The sequence below is a fragment of the Halichoeres trimaculatus genome, unplaced genomic scaffold (assembly GCF_033239565.1).
Source record: "Halichoeres trimaculatus isolate MK-OKI-2021-1 unplaced genomic scaffold, fHalTri1.1 fHalTri1_scaffold_15, whole genome shotgun sequence".
NCBI classification, from domain to species: Eukaryota; Metazoa; Chordata; class Actinopteri; order Labriformes; family Labridae; genus Halichoeres; species Halichoeres trimaculatus.
Genome location: NW_027437193.1, coordinates 9,416,122 through 9,435,104, shown reverse-complemented (window position 1 = coordinate 9,435,104; position 18,983 = coordinate 9,416,122). Strand labels below are relative to the sequence as shown.

The following is an 18,983-nucleotide window of genomic DNA, read 5'->3' as shown; positions in this document are numbered from 1 at the left end:
TATGAGTGCACACATGCCACCCAGGTAATTTGTATCTGAGTCACAGCATATCTAATCTCAGAAACCAGAACAAAATTGCTTTTTTTCCCCTCCCTCTCAACACAGACATTCCTATTTTAAGTCGGGGAACAGGTGCTACAAAACACATGCAGGAACTCCTTTGTTTGCTTCGACATAACTGCTGGCTTATTCATTCGCCGCTTCAGTTGTCCAGACAGAGTGGGACTGACTGGGTGTGGAAATCAGAAACACTCCTTTCAGCATTAATTGCTGGAGTGCCCTTGAAGAAGGTGTTACACCTCGATGTGTTCACTCCGTCATGGTTTCATAATAAATTTTCATTTTCTGCTGTGTAGCTGTTGACTTCTATAGCATGTAACAAAGCTTAACACAAGACGTTGCAGAAAAGCCTTTAGTGAACTACAGTGTACTGTGGGATCAACTGTAATCTGTTGGATTATACATGCTTTGTTGATGTCTTGGTGTTTATGATTTCCTTTCTAAAGGTATAAAAATGAGGTTGACGGTTATGGCCATATTTTCTCCAAAAACTAAAAAAAAAAAAAAAATCTGGAGCTTTAACTTTCCATTAAGTTGAAATACACACTTTAGAAATCTTGGACAGTGGCATGTGTTGCATGACTTTGTCTTTGAACATCACTGTAAATATTTGGCAGCAATGGGGAGAATTCTGTTTAAATCTGAACTGAGATAAAATTTAAGCCGCTCAAAAGTTCTGGACTCTTTAACATCTATTTATCATAAAATATGTTGCATGATATGCAAAATATTTAAGTTAGTTTTAGCTTGTATTTGTGGATGCAACAACTAAGTCTGGTCACTGGAAACAGTTTTGGAAGCAAGCCCATGTGGTGACTTCCACTTCAGAGCTATGCCTGTTATTAATGGATCTGTATTGACTCTGTTAAAGAAATAAAAAGGCTTGACTCTGGACTTAAAAGAACTCTCAGTGTTTACTGAAACTTTCATGTTAACCGCTCTCAACATCAACAGCATCTCCTGTGTCCAACCTCCTCGCCATGTTACAGAAATGCACCCTGGGCAATGAAGTCCTAACTTAAAGGTTGTGCAGTTTCTAACACTCTCTATCCATTAGAGTTACAATAAATGCATTAGTGCCTCAGGACCCAAAGATCATGGCCATCCAGTTTAAAGTTTTGGCCTTAATCATTTTTCATAAGGATTTATTGAGATACCCTAAATCTTTTGATAAAATTATGTACTTTAGTTTATTAAACCCACTGAATTCTTTGTAATATGTGCTCAAATACATAAGATTATTCTCAAACTGTTGACTAAACTGTTTACTCACACAGTCTCTTACAGAGGGCTAATCCTTTTCCTAGCTCTCCTTGTCTCTCATTCATGCCCAGTAACATAACTAACCTGTTTCAAATTAACATTTTCAGTGGGGTGACATGCCTCCAAATATTTCTATTTTTTAGCATTAGGCCACATTTTCACGGTTTTGTTGCCCTTTGACTAACTTTTTGACCAAATTTTTGAGCATTTAAGACCGGCATAACTTTTCCCATAAATTAAAAATTAAAAAAAGAGCTCAAATAACTTGCAAACCATCAAATCTCTCACACAGCCTCCTAACTTTTTTGGACTCAGTGGCTCCCCTGCATAAGTCAGTGCCTCAGTTTGGCCACCCCAGTCTAGAAAGTCTGAGTGAGCCTCTGATCCCTGTTTATCACAGAGAAATCTAATGCTTTGACTTTCTTATTCATGCCTTCTTTAAAGTATTTAAAGCCACTTCATCAAACATTAGCTGCTCTTTCCTAACTCCACCCAAGCTTTTCAGCACTATCCATGTCTCATCATGGTGCAGCGTGAAGTCCAGAAAAAAAGGTTTCACTATTACTGTATATCTCCACTTCTGCTATAAACTTCACCAACAAAGAGATTTTTGTCTCTCAGCAGAGCATCGTTCGAGCGGTGAAATGAACAGTTTTTAGATTGTGCGTCCCCGCTATCATAAATAACACACATTGTCACACCGCAACTGCTTCCTGACAGTGTTGTGTTTGTGTCCTGTTGGGCAGAATCCAAGTCGAATGTGTGCAGCAGCATGAATGTAAAGCAGGCGCTGTTGTTGAAGAGCGTGCATGTTCAAACTGCCTCCTCTGGATGAAAAGGTTAAAAATGAATATGCATGATTCATGCACAGCATGTAGAAAGAACAAAAAAAGAAATACTGTCCAAGTCCTGGAAATGCTTTCTTAAAGGCAACAGAAAAAAAGTTTAAAGAGTAAAAACTGAACTTCGAGAGAAACTTTGAAAAAGGCATCACAGGTACCACTTTTTCTGGGAGAAAAACAATAAAAAGAAAAATAATAATACCTATAATAATACCTCACAGGCTTAATGCTGGTCCATCCAACATATGTGGTGGACTTTATGTGCAGATACTTTCTCCTCTGCATTGATTCCCTTTTTGCCTCATTGATTTCACAATTTTCTAGACATCTTTTTGGAATTAACTTAGGGGAGGAGGGGTATCCCCAAAGACAGTTTGTAAAGTAGGTCTCAGAAAAGCTTTTCTACTGAGAATCAGTAAAAAGCAACTGGAAACAGCTTTGGACACAGTTGATTTCTTTATTCTTCTAAAAGTTTCTTTGAAGCCAAAAGTTCAACCTAATCATCCCGATCAAGCTTCAGTGTCCTGGGGCCAAAATAAAAAGAAACTAGCATTTCCTTTAACCCCATTTCCAGCTCTGCGTCTCTGATGCTGAGGGAAATGACTCAGTATGTAGATGTTTAAAGGGCTGTTATAAGAATAGTTTGAATGCTTGGATGGGAATGCTCTTGAAAAAAGGACTCCACTGATTAACTAATGTCTCTTTCACAGTGTAAGCAGATTGAAAGAAGCCTCTTTGGGCCACTCTGCTTAACTGGACAGCCTGGTAGTTGTTGATATTTTCTTTAGCTTCTATATTTGTATGCAGAAGTGGGGTCGGTTTTTGCAGCACTTAAAAGTAGAGTTGCTCGTCTTTCTGTCCAAACGTTGGTGGTTTGATCCCTAGTGTGCTGCAGTTAATGGGCAAGACACTGGATGTAAAACTGCACTTGGTGGCAGCGTGTAAATGCCTGTGAAAAGTATTAGTTCACAATGATGGTCACTTTTCCTCTGCCTCTGCCACTAGAGTGTGAATGTGTGAGTGACGGGTTGAACAGAACATGTAGCATAAAAACAGTGATTGGAAAAGTGCTTTAACAGCACAGTCATTGCACTCTCAAGTGGGAACTGAAAAAGCTTTTAAAATGAGAGGTAAGATGTCTCAAAGAACTTCAGTTAGTTGCCTTTCTGTGATGAACTTTGAATTGTTGGCTTCGAACCAAATGCACTTTGTGTGGGTTTCAGTGTTATTATGTTCCCAAAAGAGGCCCAGCAGGCAGAATGATGCGATACTTTGCTGAATTTACACAAAATTCAGCACCCACTTGATCATGCAAAGCTGTGGGTGTGTTAATTTGTATTATAAAATGCAACTGTGATGAAAAAATATAAACCAAAGTTTGGTTTTTCAAACACCTTTCTTCTTTTTCTCTCTGTCTTTCATGACTGAGACTGCATGAGCCAGTAGGAGGCACAACAACAAGGCCTAGTCTCTGAACCTCCAACTAAGTTTGATGACAAAAATTAGGGAAGAATTAATAAAAATGGGTAAAAATATATCACATTTTAGCTAAAGATATCTAGTCCAATGTAACAAATAAAAATATTGGTATAATGGATGGATGGATGGATGGATGGATGGATGGATGGATGGATGGATGGATGGATGGATGGATGGATGGATGAGAGGATTCAAAGGATAGATAGATAAATTGATTGATGGTTGGATAAAACAATGGAAGGGTATGAGACTGATGGTTGTAAAGATAGATAGATAGATAGATAGATAGATAGATAGATAGATAGATAGATAGATAGATAGATAGATAGATAGATAGATAGATAGATAGATAGATAGATAGATAGATAGATAGATAGATGGGTGATGGATTGATATGAGTTTGAAGGATGGATGGAGGGATGAAAGGATGGATGAATGGATGGAAGAAACAATGGATGGATATTTCATTGATTGTTATAAGGATGGATAGATGGATGGGAGGCAGTATGGATGCATTCATTGATGGTTGGATGAAACATTTGATGGATATGAGAAGGATGGATGGATGGATGGATGGATGGATGGATGGATGGATGGATGGATGGATGGATGGATGGATGGATGGATGGATGGATGGATGGATAAGAGGATTCAGAGAATCGATGGATAAATCGATTAATGGTTGGACAAAACAATGGAAGGGTATGAGATTGATGGTTGTAAGGACAGATTTATAGAAAGATTGATGGATGGATGTATGAATGGATGGATGGGTGGTTGACCTTAAGATTTTGGGTCCTATCATACATCTACCCCAAGCTTTTTTGGCAGTGCCTTTAATTCAAGCAGATACATGCCAAAGCCCCATGCATAAGAAAATATCTGCATTTTTTGTGAATCTGCTTCACGTCAGACTTGCATGAGCCAAAACTTTAGCCCCAAGACAGACATTAAGCCCTCCACCAGGCATGCTCTCTTGGATGAGACGTCTCTCAAATACAGGCAGAAGCAGACACACACTCACACACAGCTAAGGTTTTCTCTTTACAGCCCTAAAACACAAGACCCCCCACAGTCAACTGCAGTCACAGGTATCCATAAAGACAGAGGAGTTGTTGAAAACATTGTGGAGAATACACAGTGACTTTGAAATAATCCAGGACTGGGATGCTAATAGGTGTTTCAGTGTGATTTGCATCAACAGAAATGATACAACCTTGAACCCTACCTGGTACTTGTTGGTGGAGTTGAAGGGGATCTCAACCACTTTGGGGTTCCTGGCTCTGATCTCACGAACACTCCCGCAGCACAGCTCGATACACTTCAACAAAGCTGACTCTGATGCATCCCCTGCTGTCTCCCTCTGGGGGAACACATACACAGATTCACATTAGCTCAGTTGCTCCATATATTTTATATATAAATCAAGAAATGAGTGTTGTGTGTCCCAGTGCTTGTGTTTATCACACGGCTGTACAAAGCTGCCCCTGAGAGGACTGTCTTTATATCTACTACATCAATAACAGAGGTAACTGATCATCACAAGCGCTTGAAGTCTGGCCACAACAATGTTTTTAAAGCAATGCAACAACTTAATGTAAAAGTAATGGCATGGTTTTCTCTTTAGGTTTGGATGATGAAGAATTGGTTTAAAAAGCTTTTTTTCTTCTTGAAAAATGCTGCCTGTTTGAATGCTTGCAATCTTTTTTCAACTGTTTTTCAATGCAATAATGAAATAAAACACCCCGTGCTCAAAGAGTTTGAACAGTTTTAGAATTAATTTATTGGAGAAACGCCTTTTCCATTGATGCTCAATGGCAAACTAGTTGCTTAAGCTGTGCCTGAAATGAATGCTTGCATATCAAAGCTTACAGGTATCATAATTTGTCATTTCCAGATTCTTGTGCAGAGTGTTTTTTAATAAAGATGAGGCAACAAAACAGATATTTTTAGATTGCTTTGCAAAAGAATAAAAACATGTTAAGCTTACTCCTGGTATGTTTTCATTGCGCATATATTTTAACCTACATATTTCAATGTTCACAAAAGCTTCATAACTCTGAGCATATGTTGAGTACCAGAACACAGGGACATCTTCACACTGATCTACAGAAAACACAGATGGTATGGAGGCTTATGTATAAGGCTGAAGATTGTATTATCTTATGTTCAGATGCACAATGCTTGATTTTTGTGTATGTGGTTCTTGTGGCTCTCTCTGTCTGCTTCAGCCTGTGTCAGAGCTACTTGTTTGGTGCTTGAATCATTCAGGAGAAAATTCTCCTCTAATAACCTGTAAAATCTTCCCTTGATAAGAATCCCAGAATAATCACAGCGATTTCTTTCAGTCCTGGAGCCAATTTATTAAACCCGTGCTGAACTGATTGACCTGGCGCCAAATATACCAACGGGGGCCGAACCAAGACAAGAGATTTCTCTTTGTTCCTGTTTATTCATTCATGAACAGCCGCAAAACAAGGACAAGCGCTCCGCAAGATTTGTCCTTGTTTGTGCCTTTTTCATGAATGAGTAAATAGACCAAGGAAATTCCATTTCTCTGTTTTTCCGGGTGCAGATGGGGACTTGTTGGTGTATTGGTTGTGGAGCGAAGGCCTTGACTGTTGTGTTTGAGTGCTGTCAGGAGATAGGGCTGTTACTTATAGGCAGGGAGGAAGCCCTGGCAGCTGGAGGGGCGGAAAGGCAGAGGCCGCTCTCACCAGAGTCAAGGAGCCGTAATCCCTGTCGCTGAGCGCGGCACAGAGAATTTTCTCCAGGTCAGTGTAGCACAGGTTGGGGGCTGGCGGTTTGTAGAACACTGGAATATTATTGACTTACAGGCCCAGCAGTGTGTGTTTGTGGAGCAGTGTGGGGGAGTTATATCCAGGGGTGCATTGGATTATCCTCAACGTGCGTGTGTTTATGTGTGAGAGGGAGGCTAAGCGTGTAAGCCAGTATGAGTGTCAAGAGGTATTGACAAATTATTTTTGTGGGTTGGTTTTTTCCCTGTAGGTGCCACGTGGGTGATGCTCGGCGGGCCACAGAAACAAAAACAAGTATGTTTACTCAACAGGTGCTTGAACTTCAGCGTACCTGAGTTATGACACATTTTATACTGTAGTTTTACTTTGTATGGCATTTGACAGCTACAGTTTTTAGCAGCAGGAAAAACATTAGATCATGACAGAAAGTGTAAACTCACTTTTCAAACTGTATCAGTCAGAAAACAAGGCACTTTTTGTTTCCCCTGAACTTCTTAGCTTGCCACAGAGTTTACATATGGTCGAAACCTGAAACAATTAGCCCGATGATCAATAAAGTGCAAGTTATTTACTTTTTTTTTGTGTATAGTAATTTCACTCTGAAAGTTTTTAAAAACACATTGAGCAGAATTTCTTCTCATTAGGAGATGCTTTTGCCTGAATCTTTTAAAGTATGTTTCATATTAATGAAATCTGTACTGAAAGTTTTCCGACCACAGCACTGTGAAATGTAATACTCTGGGAATATCTGATCACTGGAGCAGGACCATTTCGATAACATCAGAATATGAGATTTGGAACACCACCCATGTCACATTTATGGTGACAAGTCAGTATTTTCATGCTTCAATCATTGATAGTGATAATATGCATACATTTGATAATACTCTAGTCAAACATTTGTAAAGTGTCTTGAAATAACATTTGTTATGATTTGGCGCTATATAAATAAAAGATTGAAACATGTCTCATGATATAGCATGGGGGCATGTCAGGAATGTTTATAAAATCTGGACATAAAACTTTTTTACATGTGTCCTAATGTAAAACATATTAAAAAAACTTAATGACTGCTGTTAATATTGTCCAGATTCAATGCGTTTGTTATCATTTCTATCAAATAATATTGTTCTCTTCATAAAAAATGTTGATTTTTTTTCTTCAAAAATTAAAATTCATAAATTTAATCCTGAAAAAAAGCATTTTCTGTGTCTGAGGGGTTGAATATAATATTGGATATATACAATATTAGAAACAAATAAAACCTACACAGTGTTTTTCGTACTATAGCGTAATATGAGACTCAAGAGGATTTTATCCATAGAAGTAAAGGAGCTACACAACTTCCATATCTTATCTGCTTCCTGCCACATACTCAAGGTAAATATTGCATTTCCAATGACAGAAAAACTGATTACAAAAACTATTTGAGACACAGATCTCAGAATAAGATGTTTCATCATCAGTTTATGAGGCAAGATATATAATTAGACATCGAACAGCCCTGTGGCATTTGAAGATGTTGAAATAAGCTCTTCCTGCATCAAAATGTTATTAAATTACAATATATACCTCAAGTTATGATTTTTTTTATTCTTAGCGTTTCCATATTTTTCTGTTTTTCTGAGAAAAATCCATAAAACCAGGTCTGATTCATACATGTAAGTGATTCATCCCTGAGTCACTTTTATAAAGATAGCAGATCGTTTTTTCTCTAGCCATAATAAACAAATCGTGATGGCACAAAGTCAAAACTTAACTCATTAACTATTCATCCCTTACAGTGATTAACAGTAAGATTTACAGATGAACGCTGTTATAGACTGTTCATGCATGACCCTTACTTTACACGTCATAAATTTACTAATACATTGCAGTGCTCATTTGAATGTTGTGAGTAGCCTCTGCTAATGAGACCCAGTCTCATGTTAACACGCCTGTACACTCTCTCTCTGCTCTGATGCTCATACATTTTGTGTTTCTGTGCTGATTTATTGAACTTGTTTATTTAGCCATTAGGCCTTGTTACGGATTAGATGTGCTGAAGCAAAGTACATTCATACTGTGAGTTGTATATTAAAAGGCGCTGTGAGGATTATCTTTTTGGCACCTTTGACCTTTGACTTGACTGTTGCGTTGACTCAGTTTCCCATGAGCACTATCATCCACTATTGTAAGGATGTGACTCTTAACAAGAAGTGCATTTGTTTTTTGAAGTTTTTCGATCTTCTTTTTGACACTACTTTTCTTTGATCAAGACTACTTTTCCCAGCATGCAAGGCGATAAGGTAATGCGTTTATTAATAATTACATAGAGCTATGTTTAAAACGTGACAATGCCTCAGAGCGTGTCTTCTCAGACAGCTGGGCCACATTTGCTCTGAAGGAGGTGGCAGCTGAAACCCTCAGTATGGCTTGAAGATGGAAACCTGTTCTTTCATTTGCCTCCTTTCTTGCTCCCTGGAATACTTTTTTTTTTTGCGCTGACAGCTCGTTGTGTCCACTCATCTCCTTGGTACTTTGCCTACTGCTCCATGTTTAGTCAAATAACGTCATGTGAGGTGATATTTCCTAAGAATGGCAACTTTCTTTTTGCATATGAGACAGGTGTAATTCTCCCACTTCACCTGAAACCCTCTGTGCTCCACATCAGGCTGTCTTTGGTCTTTAAATAGGACATCTTGTTTGAACAACGTATGAGGATGTAGGCAGCGTGCCAAATATTAACCTCGACTGTATGAAACAGTTTCGCAGTGTGCGCTGTGAGTTTGAGACCCCTGCTTTAAGCAGATGCAAGTGTTCACAGATCGTGAAGCCAAAATACTCAGAGCTCCCCCTTCTGGCTGCAGCAAAGGCTTCAAATCCTGTTTAAACTATCTGATTTTTCGGTGGTTAAATTATTAGATGTGTATTGTTTAGTGCAAAGCGTGTGATGTCAGTCCCACGGCTCCACCAGCCAGATGGCTTCCACACATGCCTTGGCTCACCAGAGTTATATGTCAGCACCTGTCAAAGCAGTAATCACATCTTAAAATAGGAGGGTGTGGTGTCTGTGTAATGTAAAGTCAGTACTTGGAGTACATTAGACTAAAAATATGTCTGTGCTTTCACTTCAGCAAAATGTTGTTTCTATGTAATATAACTTATACAGTGTTAGTAATTACTTCCTCCACCACTTCATGAGTTATGGAGTCATTACAGTTAGCTTCATTTTAAAGTATTTCTATATTTTTCTCATTAATTGAAACATAATTCACTTAAAGTGCAAATCTGCAGCAGGTATACTCTGAAAGGAAAAAGCTGGCATTGTTCTCATCATTTCACAGTTTTATTACAATAAGACTAAACCCGACAGAGATTAAAAAACCTGCTCAGCTTGTTGCATTGAAAGGTTATATCACCCAGGTGGTGAGGTATAACTCCTCAGTGTTTAAATTAGAATAAGGTTGCAGCGAAATTAGTTTTCGTTGGACTGTGACTTCAAAGACAATGCTAATTAGAAGGATAATGCGATGGTCTTTAGTAGAATTAAGTATTATCCACCTCTTAATAATGATGGGAGTAATTTCTCATTGAAACGAAGCCTTACTTATTAATACAGGCTGAATTCTTCCTCCACCTCTGCCTCTTTTCTGAGTGACAGCTGGACTGACACTGCCCAGATGCTGTTAACTTCACCCTACTGGCAAAGCATGTAGGCAGAATCATGTCTTATGAATAATGTGCATGCATTATTTGATCCTAATGTAAAGCGGCCTGCTTGTAACGTCCTTGAATTAAACTAAACCTGTTATACCCCACCGCCTGAGAGGGTCCGGATAATTCATGAGGCTGAAGCACCAGTGCATCCCGTGTTGTGGTGAAGACTTGTGTGTGTGAGTGAACGTGTCTGCATGTGTGATGGAGGATTTTACCATCAGGATGGGGAAGTTCTCCTGTCCGGCTTTGAAATCAGCTCTGTTGCACAGACCGGCAACCCGAGACAGAGCAGACCAAGTAGCAGAGCTCTTGTCAAAACCCGAACCTTGGAGAATAGCAGAGGGAGCTGTGTTAGACTGTTTTTATTTTAAAGTAGGCCTCATGCAGTATTTATGTCTCTGACTTCACTCCCCATTCACAGAGTAGCTCTGAATATTGTTGCTAAACAACAGGGGTCAGTCAAGGTGAGCAATCACTGTCTTTCTATCACCAAAGTGATTTTTCAGCTTTCAGTCTGAAAAAAAATCACCTAAAACAAGTCTGTTAAGAAATCTCCTGCGTCAAAATGTCTTCTTTCCTACTCCTGATCATCCTGAAAATGACCCTCACTCCTCTGCAGCCGCCTGCATTCATTTTTTATTATTTTCCCAGACTCTCCAGAGAAGCCTCTGTCCCTGTTATTGTGAAAACAGAATATGGAAGCGCCAAGCAACACTGAGTACACAGCAGTAAACTGTGGTTGCAGTTGTTGAACCTGACAAAGCGAGGTGCAAAAAGCTGAAAAACCTGCTAAAGCTGCAAAAAATAGTCTGTATGCCTAAGAAATGAACACACTGTGCTTCCTCAAGCACTTGCACTGTTTCAGCAGCACAGCCCTTTTCAGCACTATTGGCTATTCATTGTATGACTGCACAATCGTCTGACTCAACTCTCATTGGTATGCATACAACACCTGTTATTTTGCCTTCCAAACCTTTCTATTACTGCTAACAGCTTCTTTGAAATTTGGCTCCATTTGTGGAGGTTTGGAATGACACATGGATCCGATTGGTTCTGCTGCAGCTCTGGAGGAACTTTGGGAAAAGACATGTTTGTAGCTGAGGGTTGTTCCGCCCTCACATGCCGCTGCTCAATTAATCCGAGCGCTAGTGCGAACAGCAATGTCAGTTGGCGGCGTGAACATTGGACAGATGAATTTCAGCAGGTGGTCACACTCCCACTTCTGCGTTCCCACACTCTCCCTATCTCTCCTTCCTATCTCTTTATCTTTTTTCTTCCTCCTTCCCTCTCTTTTCATCTCTTTCTCTCTCTCACCAGTCTGGTCTTCGGTGGTGTCAGCCTCGTGGATCTGGTTGTCGAACCACATGTGGGCTACGGTCATGCGGTTCTGGGTCAGCGTGCCCGTCTTGTCAGAGCAGATGGTGGAGGTGGAGCCGAGAGTCTCTACGGCCTCCAGGTTCTTCACCAGGCAGTTCTTCTTGGCCATTCGCTTGGCAGTGAGAGTCAGACACACCTGGGAGAACGGTGGGAGGTGGAGGGGGAATAGAGGAAGGAGTGAAGAAAAAGAGGAGAGGATAAGAGAGGGAGGCGAGGATGAATGATTGTTAGTCAATGTGGAGTGGGAGCATGTGTACGCACCGGTGCGTTCAAGTGTTTGTGCATGTGAAGCCATGCATGGTCCAGATGCCTTAAGCATTTGTGAGAGTGTTGTTGTTGTGTGTGCTTGTGAGAGCGTATTTTGGTTGGCTGGTTAACAGCAGGTGCACCACCACATAAAAACATGATGAAGAAACACATTCCGTATGTTAAAGAAGACACATCGCCGCACATTATCTCACATTGACCAGATTTCTCACATAACATCAGCCGCAGCACAAACATTCCCACACACTACTTGTGGTGTGCTGAAATCCAAAGCAGCTGAAGAAAGCCGCCAGTGGAAGTCAATTTATTTTTAGGGACCAGTGAAATGTCGACTGATGGCATTTCAAATGCCAACTGGCATCCTCCTCGGCTCACACTTTGTTTATTGTTGCAGAAAAAGTTAGATTCACTTCCACTTCAACAGCGAGCAATAAATCACCTGCTTAGCCGTGCTCCGTAGCATCATTAGCACTAAAGCTAAAACAGTCAGTGAAGGTAAATTAGAGTTAGGAAAAGCACAGGTGTAACTAATAACATTGACAATGGCTCTGTTCCATTTAGGTGTGCCAGTAAGCCATGACAGCGAGCCAGCAGGCACTTTATCAGGGACTCAACCACTGGATGCTAAAAGCTGCACTAATCAATACTTTTAATGTTAACAAAGGATGAAATTACCGCTTATAATGAGAAAACAGCTGCTCGAAAGAGAAATCTTCAAGAATAAAAACCAATGTCTGTGTATCCACAAAGTTTTGAAGAGATTGTAAGCCTCTTGTAGCTCATTATGTTGGTTTGCAGGCTCTTACAGTCTGCTTAGCACCAAAGCTGAAAAAACATGCTAACAGCTCCTACACAGCAGCAAACAGCAGAAAAACAAAGTTACTGAGTGTTTAGTGAGGAGACTGGAGAATCTGCAGTACAAAGCACGAGATATTACTAATAAAGAATCTGTGGAGATCAAAGAAGGTAAAGGAGACTACCTACTGGGTGTGTCAGTGTGAGATCTGATTGGGAGCTTGTCAAGGCCAATTATTTGTCTAAACAATCCTCAGATGTTTTTTTGACTATCTTACTCCTCCTGACCACTGCAGAGCCTCCCTGTGACTCGGGACTGTAAATGTCAAACATGTTTGATCTTCAATAATCCAGATCTGACTGACTGCAATAAAATACCTGCAAAAGCTTGAGAGAGGAGAAGAGCGGGAAGCATCACCAAATGATGTTCCGTACTTCTACAATTTACGAACATGGCAGTGAAGAAAACATAATTATACATCAAGCCAAGGCAATATCAAAAAAGAAGACCAGGTTGTGAAATCATTCACTTCTTTTGTTGTGGTCTTTTATATTCTGAATTCATGTGTGTTTTGGTGAAACCTTGTGTCTGTGCCAGCAGGGGTGAGAATCAATAAGATTTTGTCAATACCAATGCCCTTATCCATTCTGCTTATCGATCTGATTCTTTATAAATTCCCTTATCAATTCTTGTGGTGAATTTTCTTGGTACAAAAAGTAGCTTTACAGATTTTCTGCATCAACAACATTTAATTGAGTTTATACTGTAAGTAAATAAAATGTAATTGGTCCCAGAGTCTGGATATTTCTGAGCATAATTTTACAGAAACAGGTAAAAATTGCACACAATGTGACGTTGATGTACTGTGGTTGTAATATAATAATAATTCAAGTAGGCCATCTAGTGTCTCAAAGTGGTTATAGCAATAGTTTAAGTTGTTTGGAAGCTTTCCGTAGTTATGAAGTCAGCCTTGAGCCTTTCATTAGCCTGTTAGCTTTTGACATTTGAAATTCTCTGCATTTTTTACAAAGAGTTGATGTGAAATGTGTCTGTGATAAAAGTTGAAATTCTATTCTGAAGCTGAAGTTATTCTGATGTATGCTAACTGCCAGCATTTCAAAGCAGTTTCCCATATACGTTAGCATCAAGCTTGCGCTATTTTGTTATTTTGGTAAATAAGGTGATTTATACCATTTGGAATGTACTGAATATGAATCTCCTGAGAGAGAGTAATGTACATTTCTTTTTGAAGTCAATTCTTCAGTAAAACTTAGAGCTTAAAATCCTGAATCAGAGTTTTCTAGGGAAACATCATCTAACTGCTAAGCTAAGATAGATGCAGCAGACAAGTCGACGTAAGGCTAGGTGGCTCTGAAAATTGTTAAGCACAAAGGCTAAGGATATCAATGGTTTGAAACATTTCTTCTCGATTCTCAACAGGAACCGGTTTTCGATTCCGATCTCTATGTGCCAGTGGTTCCTAAAGTTGGAAACTCTGATAGGGGGCGCATTTTCTTTTATTTTTGCAAAATATAAAAAAATACAGAGGTTTTTTAAAAAATGAAAAAATACATATGCAAACAGAAAGTATCTTATCTGTTTTCCACTTTTTTTCTGTTGCTTCAAGCTCCCTGAGGTGGCTGAACCAGGATAACAATGGTATCAGTGGTGGCTGGTTAATTTGGGAGCAACAAGTGCATAAAAATAGTCTGATTTTGACTTTTGTGATCAGTCCTGTTTGTAAATTCCCATAGCAGGGGGGTTGCCGGTGACTGGCACAGCTGTTTCGGGATTTTAATCTGTAAAAGTCATCCAGTGGTCTTGTGTTTAGCCTTGCCAGGTGGTGGAAAAATAGATGACATATTTTAGCTCTCATCGGCCGGCAAATCTCCACACTGTTGTTAAAATCATGTTAAGTGCATCTACTTCCAGGTGCTGAAAATTACGAGTTGAAATTACAATTTAAAGAATTAAATGTCAGTTTTTAACTACTTTTCATTTCTTTTCCTGCAGAGCAGTAAAGTTTAAGGCCTTTTTCATATTACTGTTTATCTCAGAAGAGTAATACAAGCTGTCTGATAATCAGGCAGCTTACTTGTTGATATTTAAAGTGTAAATTTTTGTCTTTGTGCAGAGGAGTTAAAAGTAGGTGGGCTTGGGCATGAAATTAAATCAAAAAGTGTAAAAATCTGTTCCTCTAAAGGGATCCACTTCTCCCCTGTTCAAATCAATAAGTACTTAAAAGATCTGCCTCTGACTCCAAACCTAAAACAAAAACATGCTCACACAGCACTCACAGTGACAGTAGCCAGCAGTCCCTCTGGCACATTCGCCACGATGATGCCAATGAGGAAGATGACAGCTTCCAGCCAGGTGTAGCCCAGGATGAGTGATAGGATGAAGAAGCTCACGCCCAGGAAGACGGCCACGCCCGTGATGATGTGGATGAAATGTTCGATTTCGATGTTGATGGGTGTTCGGCGGACTTCCAGCTCTGAAGCCAGCGTGGCGATGCGGCCCATCACAGTTCGGTCACCGGTGGCGATGACGATGCCGTGGGCTGTGCCTGAGGTGGAGAGAGGAGCAGACAATGACTCTCTTTAATAACCACACTGTGCATTTTTGACCCCTAAGTTTTTCCACAGTGGTTTGTCAAGAAGATTTAAACCTTCTCTAAACGTGTTTGTCTCGATGTGAAGTTTACACAAAGAGACAAATGACTGTTAACAGGCTGTAAGACACTGCTAGAGCTGAGTGCTGTATTTAGTAAACAGGAGGGTGGGTTGATGGGGTGGTGACGGCTGGACGAAGAGTGGTGATGGATGGAGGTGAATTACAGGTGTTTGGGAGTGATTGATGGTTGGGTGGACTGAACAGATGCCTGAGTGGAAGACTGAGGAAGGAAGAAGGGAATCTCAATCGGTTCAATTACAAATAATGTCATCCCCAGACCCTAATATCTCAGGGTCTATTCAATATTTGTAGGAGAATCTACACTAAAAGAGACATTTTGTCTGAGGGGAAAATGTTGCTGCTGAATATTTAAAAAGTAATATTTCATTTTACTGAGAGCACAACAAACACAATTTAATTTACCTCCACTGTATCTGGATGGAATACATAATCTCAGGGACAGATATTTAGACGTATAAAACTACAAGCTTTGCCTGAATTAAATTAATATCTTCCAAGGATACCTGCCTTTTTGTTACTATTTCTCATAAATACTCTGAACCCACACAAGAAGTAGGAAAGGAATGGGAGAGCAAGTTAAGGACAAATCATATGCAGTACATATGAAGTTACAGTGGGCAGATCCCACCCACTGAGTGGCAGAAAGCACTTAGCATCAAAAACACAGTTAAGCAGTTTCAGCGTTCACCCAGAAAGGACTTCTAAAGAGAACTGGAAAGTGTAGTATAAAGTCAGATCAAAGGAAAAATCATGTCTGTTAATATTGACGCCAGACTTTTCACTGTCATAAAGATGATGCCTTTAAATCTGGGAACATCAGCAAGCTGTCTGAGCAAAGCCAATCTGATTAGGTTCAACTTATGTTCAGTTTTTCAGATATAAATATCCTAAGAAGTGCCATAAATCCAGTAAACATGACATGAGAATAGTCTCTGAGAAGTTTAGATCCTGAGCTAAAATAATCTGTAAAGAGAAGCATTTGAAAATCTGTTTTCACCATAATAAAGACACAGAATGATGCTCTGCATTTACTGCACATATCACATCACAGAGCCTCTGTACTAGTTAAAGTTTCCAGTCAATACGTAATAATTTGATTTTTTTTTTTCAATCATGAGTGCTCCTGGTTATCAATACTGTACTGAACTAATGTACTAATGTACTAATGAAATGTCTGTATTTTTGATGAATTGATAAGAAATAACCAATCTGAGAAAATATATTCAGTAAAACACTGTGAGAGCTTAACTTTTCCAAATTTAACATATTTTACTAGTAAGATTCCTGTATCTGGAGATGCTTCAGGTATGAAGAACTGTGGGACTGACATTTGCTTGTCCTGATGTTGCAGTATTATTGCTCTCTAGCCGCATGCTGTTGCATGTCCGACAGGCGACCATGTAGCACAGAAAGCACTCAGCGACAGACTTTTCCATGTCCTTTGAAACCCTTTCACCCACACTCACGTCTGTGTTTCTGCATCCTTTGCTTTTTAATGGGGCCAGGGGGTGGAGTACCAGATGCAGCCACAGCCACAGACTGTTTACTTCTGATTTCCTGCGACTTTCTCTCACCCAGTAAACGATGAGCACGATTGAAACCAACCAATCAAGTGCCGTTTCTAGTGGGCGGACGCGAACGCATATTAAATTCAGGCAGAGTGGTGCTGCGTTCAAGGCAGACTAGAAATACGGGAATCAGGTATCAGGTGAACTACAGCGGTAAAGCTGTTAGCTACCTTAGCTTTAAACAATGGCTCCCACTCTTTAAATGGTGAGTTTGAACTTCTTCCTTACAGATGGATGTTCACAAAAACAGCTTTGTTCCTGCTGCTATTACTGAGCTGATCAAATTGTTGTAATATTTTTGCATACTTATTTATTGATATCATTTGTTAAGTTTAATTACTGCTTTAATCTTTGTTTTAATTCTGTGGTTTCATATAATCTATTAGACCTTTTTTAATCGTGCATTTCGTTTCAAAATATTCTCTAAATTAACCCTTACACACTGTTTGGTTCAAATTTGACCCATTTTGATGTTTTAAAGCAGTAACAGTACCCTTAAAGTTTTTCTTTGGATGACTTTTCCATAAGTGACCCAAAATATTCAATTTTAAACTTTGTTCAGGTGCTACAACTTTTTGTACACCTGTGCTGTTTCAGGTCAAATTAAGATAGATTGTAGATCCACTGGTGTTGATCAAGCCATGTTTGTGTGCATTTTTTAAAGCATTTATGTTTTTGTGTCTTGTGTAAAAACAGGACATGATACTGTGCAATAATAATAGATAATAGATATTTTTCTCTGCTTGCTGCTCTGTAAAACATTTTTAAAGGATTAATCACACATTTATTAAAGTGACATAGGATTTTCATAACTTCTAAATAGTTTTTAACATTCAGCATGGACACTTATGATGAGGGGTTTCTTGGTCCAGGTCAAAAATAACCTAACTTTACCTAAGGGTAAAAATAAAGTAACCTAACTTAACTTAAGTCTTTACATTTCAGCAGATCATCTGTTCAGTAGAAGCAGTTTTTAAGGACATTGGATCATCCAGCACAGTTAATTAGAGGCTTGTTTTATAGCAAAATATAAAACAGAAACATTAGCAAGAAAGTAAGAAAAGTGATTTAATAACGCCTCTACCTGGCCAATTATTACAATATGTCTGTGTATTTTTCATGAAGTGAAAATTTTAGACCTAATCTCAGTGCCTGCATGTGTTGCTGAAGTCTTGTGAGTCATTGTTTGAATATTAAGAGTTTCACTCTGTGTGGATGTAAAATTAAAAAGGGTCAAAATTCCAGCAGCACTAGTAGAAAAGGGAACAAATTTGTTTTAAACCAATTAAAATAAGGATTCTCTCTTTTCTACAAGTGTTGCTGGAGTTTTGACACTTTTTAATGTCTTTTTTCCTCTTTGTGCACCTTAGAAGTAGATTGTGCTGGAATCCTCTGTTTCTGTTGATGCAAAATTATAAGGAAACAAAAGTTTATACAATCATAAAATTAAAATATTAATTATCTTTGTTGAAAAAATGCCCACTGAGTCACTTGTTTGCAAACGGAGACATTTAAGTGCTGGATCCTCAATATACAGACAAAATTATGTGACTAATTCTTCCCAAATGAATAAACTGTTGTACTTTGGTGACACATTTTGATTTATATTTTACCTTCTGCAAAAATTAGTGACGGAAATTAATTAAACTGCAGAACCTCGCAAGAATTGAAATGCTTGCTTCATCCCCAATGGATGGCTCAAAGCAGCTGTAATAATATCTCAAATTCCCATCAGTTGAATTTTAAAATGAAGTACTTGTTCATAATCGTATTGCATCTAAATTTAACAAGTAAACACTTTACTGCAGGATGCAGAGATGGCTTTTCTGGTAAATCCTGCACCTAAATCCACTCAAGGCTGGGTGGTAAAGTCAAACTACGTTGATCTCCAGATGGCTCTACAAAAAAGACATTTAGAAGCGATAAGACACAATCTTGTCCAGATGTGGCCTACCGACCCTCGACACAGTTGGTGGAAAAGAAGCAGATGTTCCGGGTCTCGAGAGGATTGTCGTGTGTGAACTCTGGGGAGCGGGTCTGGGGCTCAGATTCTCCTGTCAGAGAGGAGTTGTCCACCTTCACAGGGACATAGAGAGAAGAGGAGAAAGCAGTGTTACAGCAGGAGTCTGGGGGATAGACACAGAAGAGGCAGGCGGGTTTGAAATGAAAGAAACAGCTT

The 18,983-nt window shown here is 39.3% G+C and overlaps 1 protein-coding gene across 1 annotated transcript in view; it reads right to left on the bottom strand.

The window, feature by feature from the left end:
- The window catches only part of atp1a2a (ATPase Na+/K+ transporting subunit alpha 2a), a 65,679-nt gene that overhangs the window by 31,093 nt on the left and 15,603 nt on the right, over nucleotides 1-18,983 (bottom strand). Inside the window, exons 8-12 of the mRNA XM_074687763.1 lie at nucleotides 18,763-18,880; nucleotides 14,840-15,108; nucleotides 11,417-11,615; nucleotides 10,318-10,427; nucleotides 4,873-5,007 (exon numbers count right to left, since the gene is read on the bottom strand). Coding sequence (XP_074543864.1) covers nucleotides 4,873-5,007; nucleotides 10,318-10,427; nucleotides 11,417-11,615; nucleotides 14,840-15,108; nucleotides 18,763-18,880 — 831 coding nt within the window. The remainder of the gene's footprint in view (nucleotides 1-4,872; nucleotides 5,008-10,317; nucleotides 10,428-11,416; nucleotides 11,616-14,839; nucleotides 15,109-18,762; nucleotides 18,881-18,983) is intronic.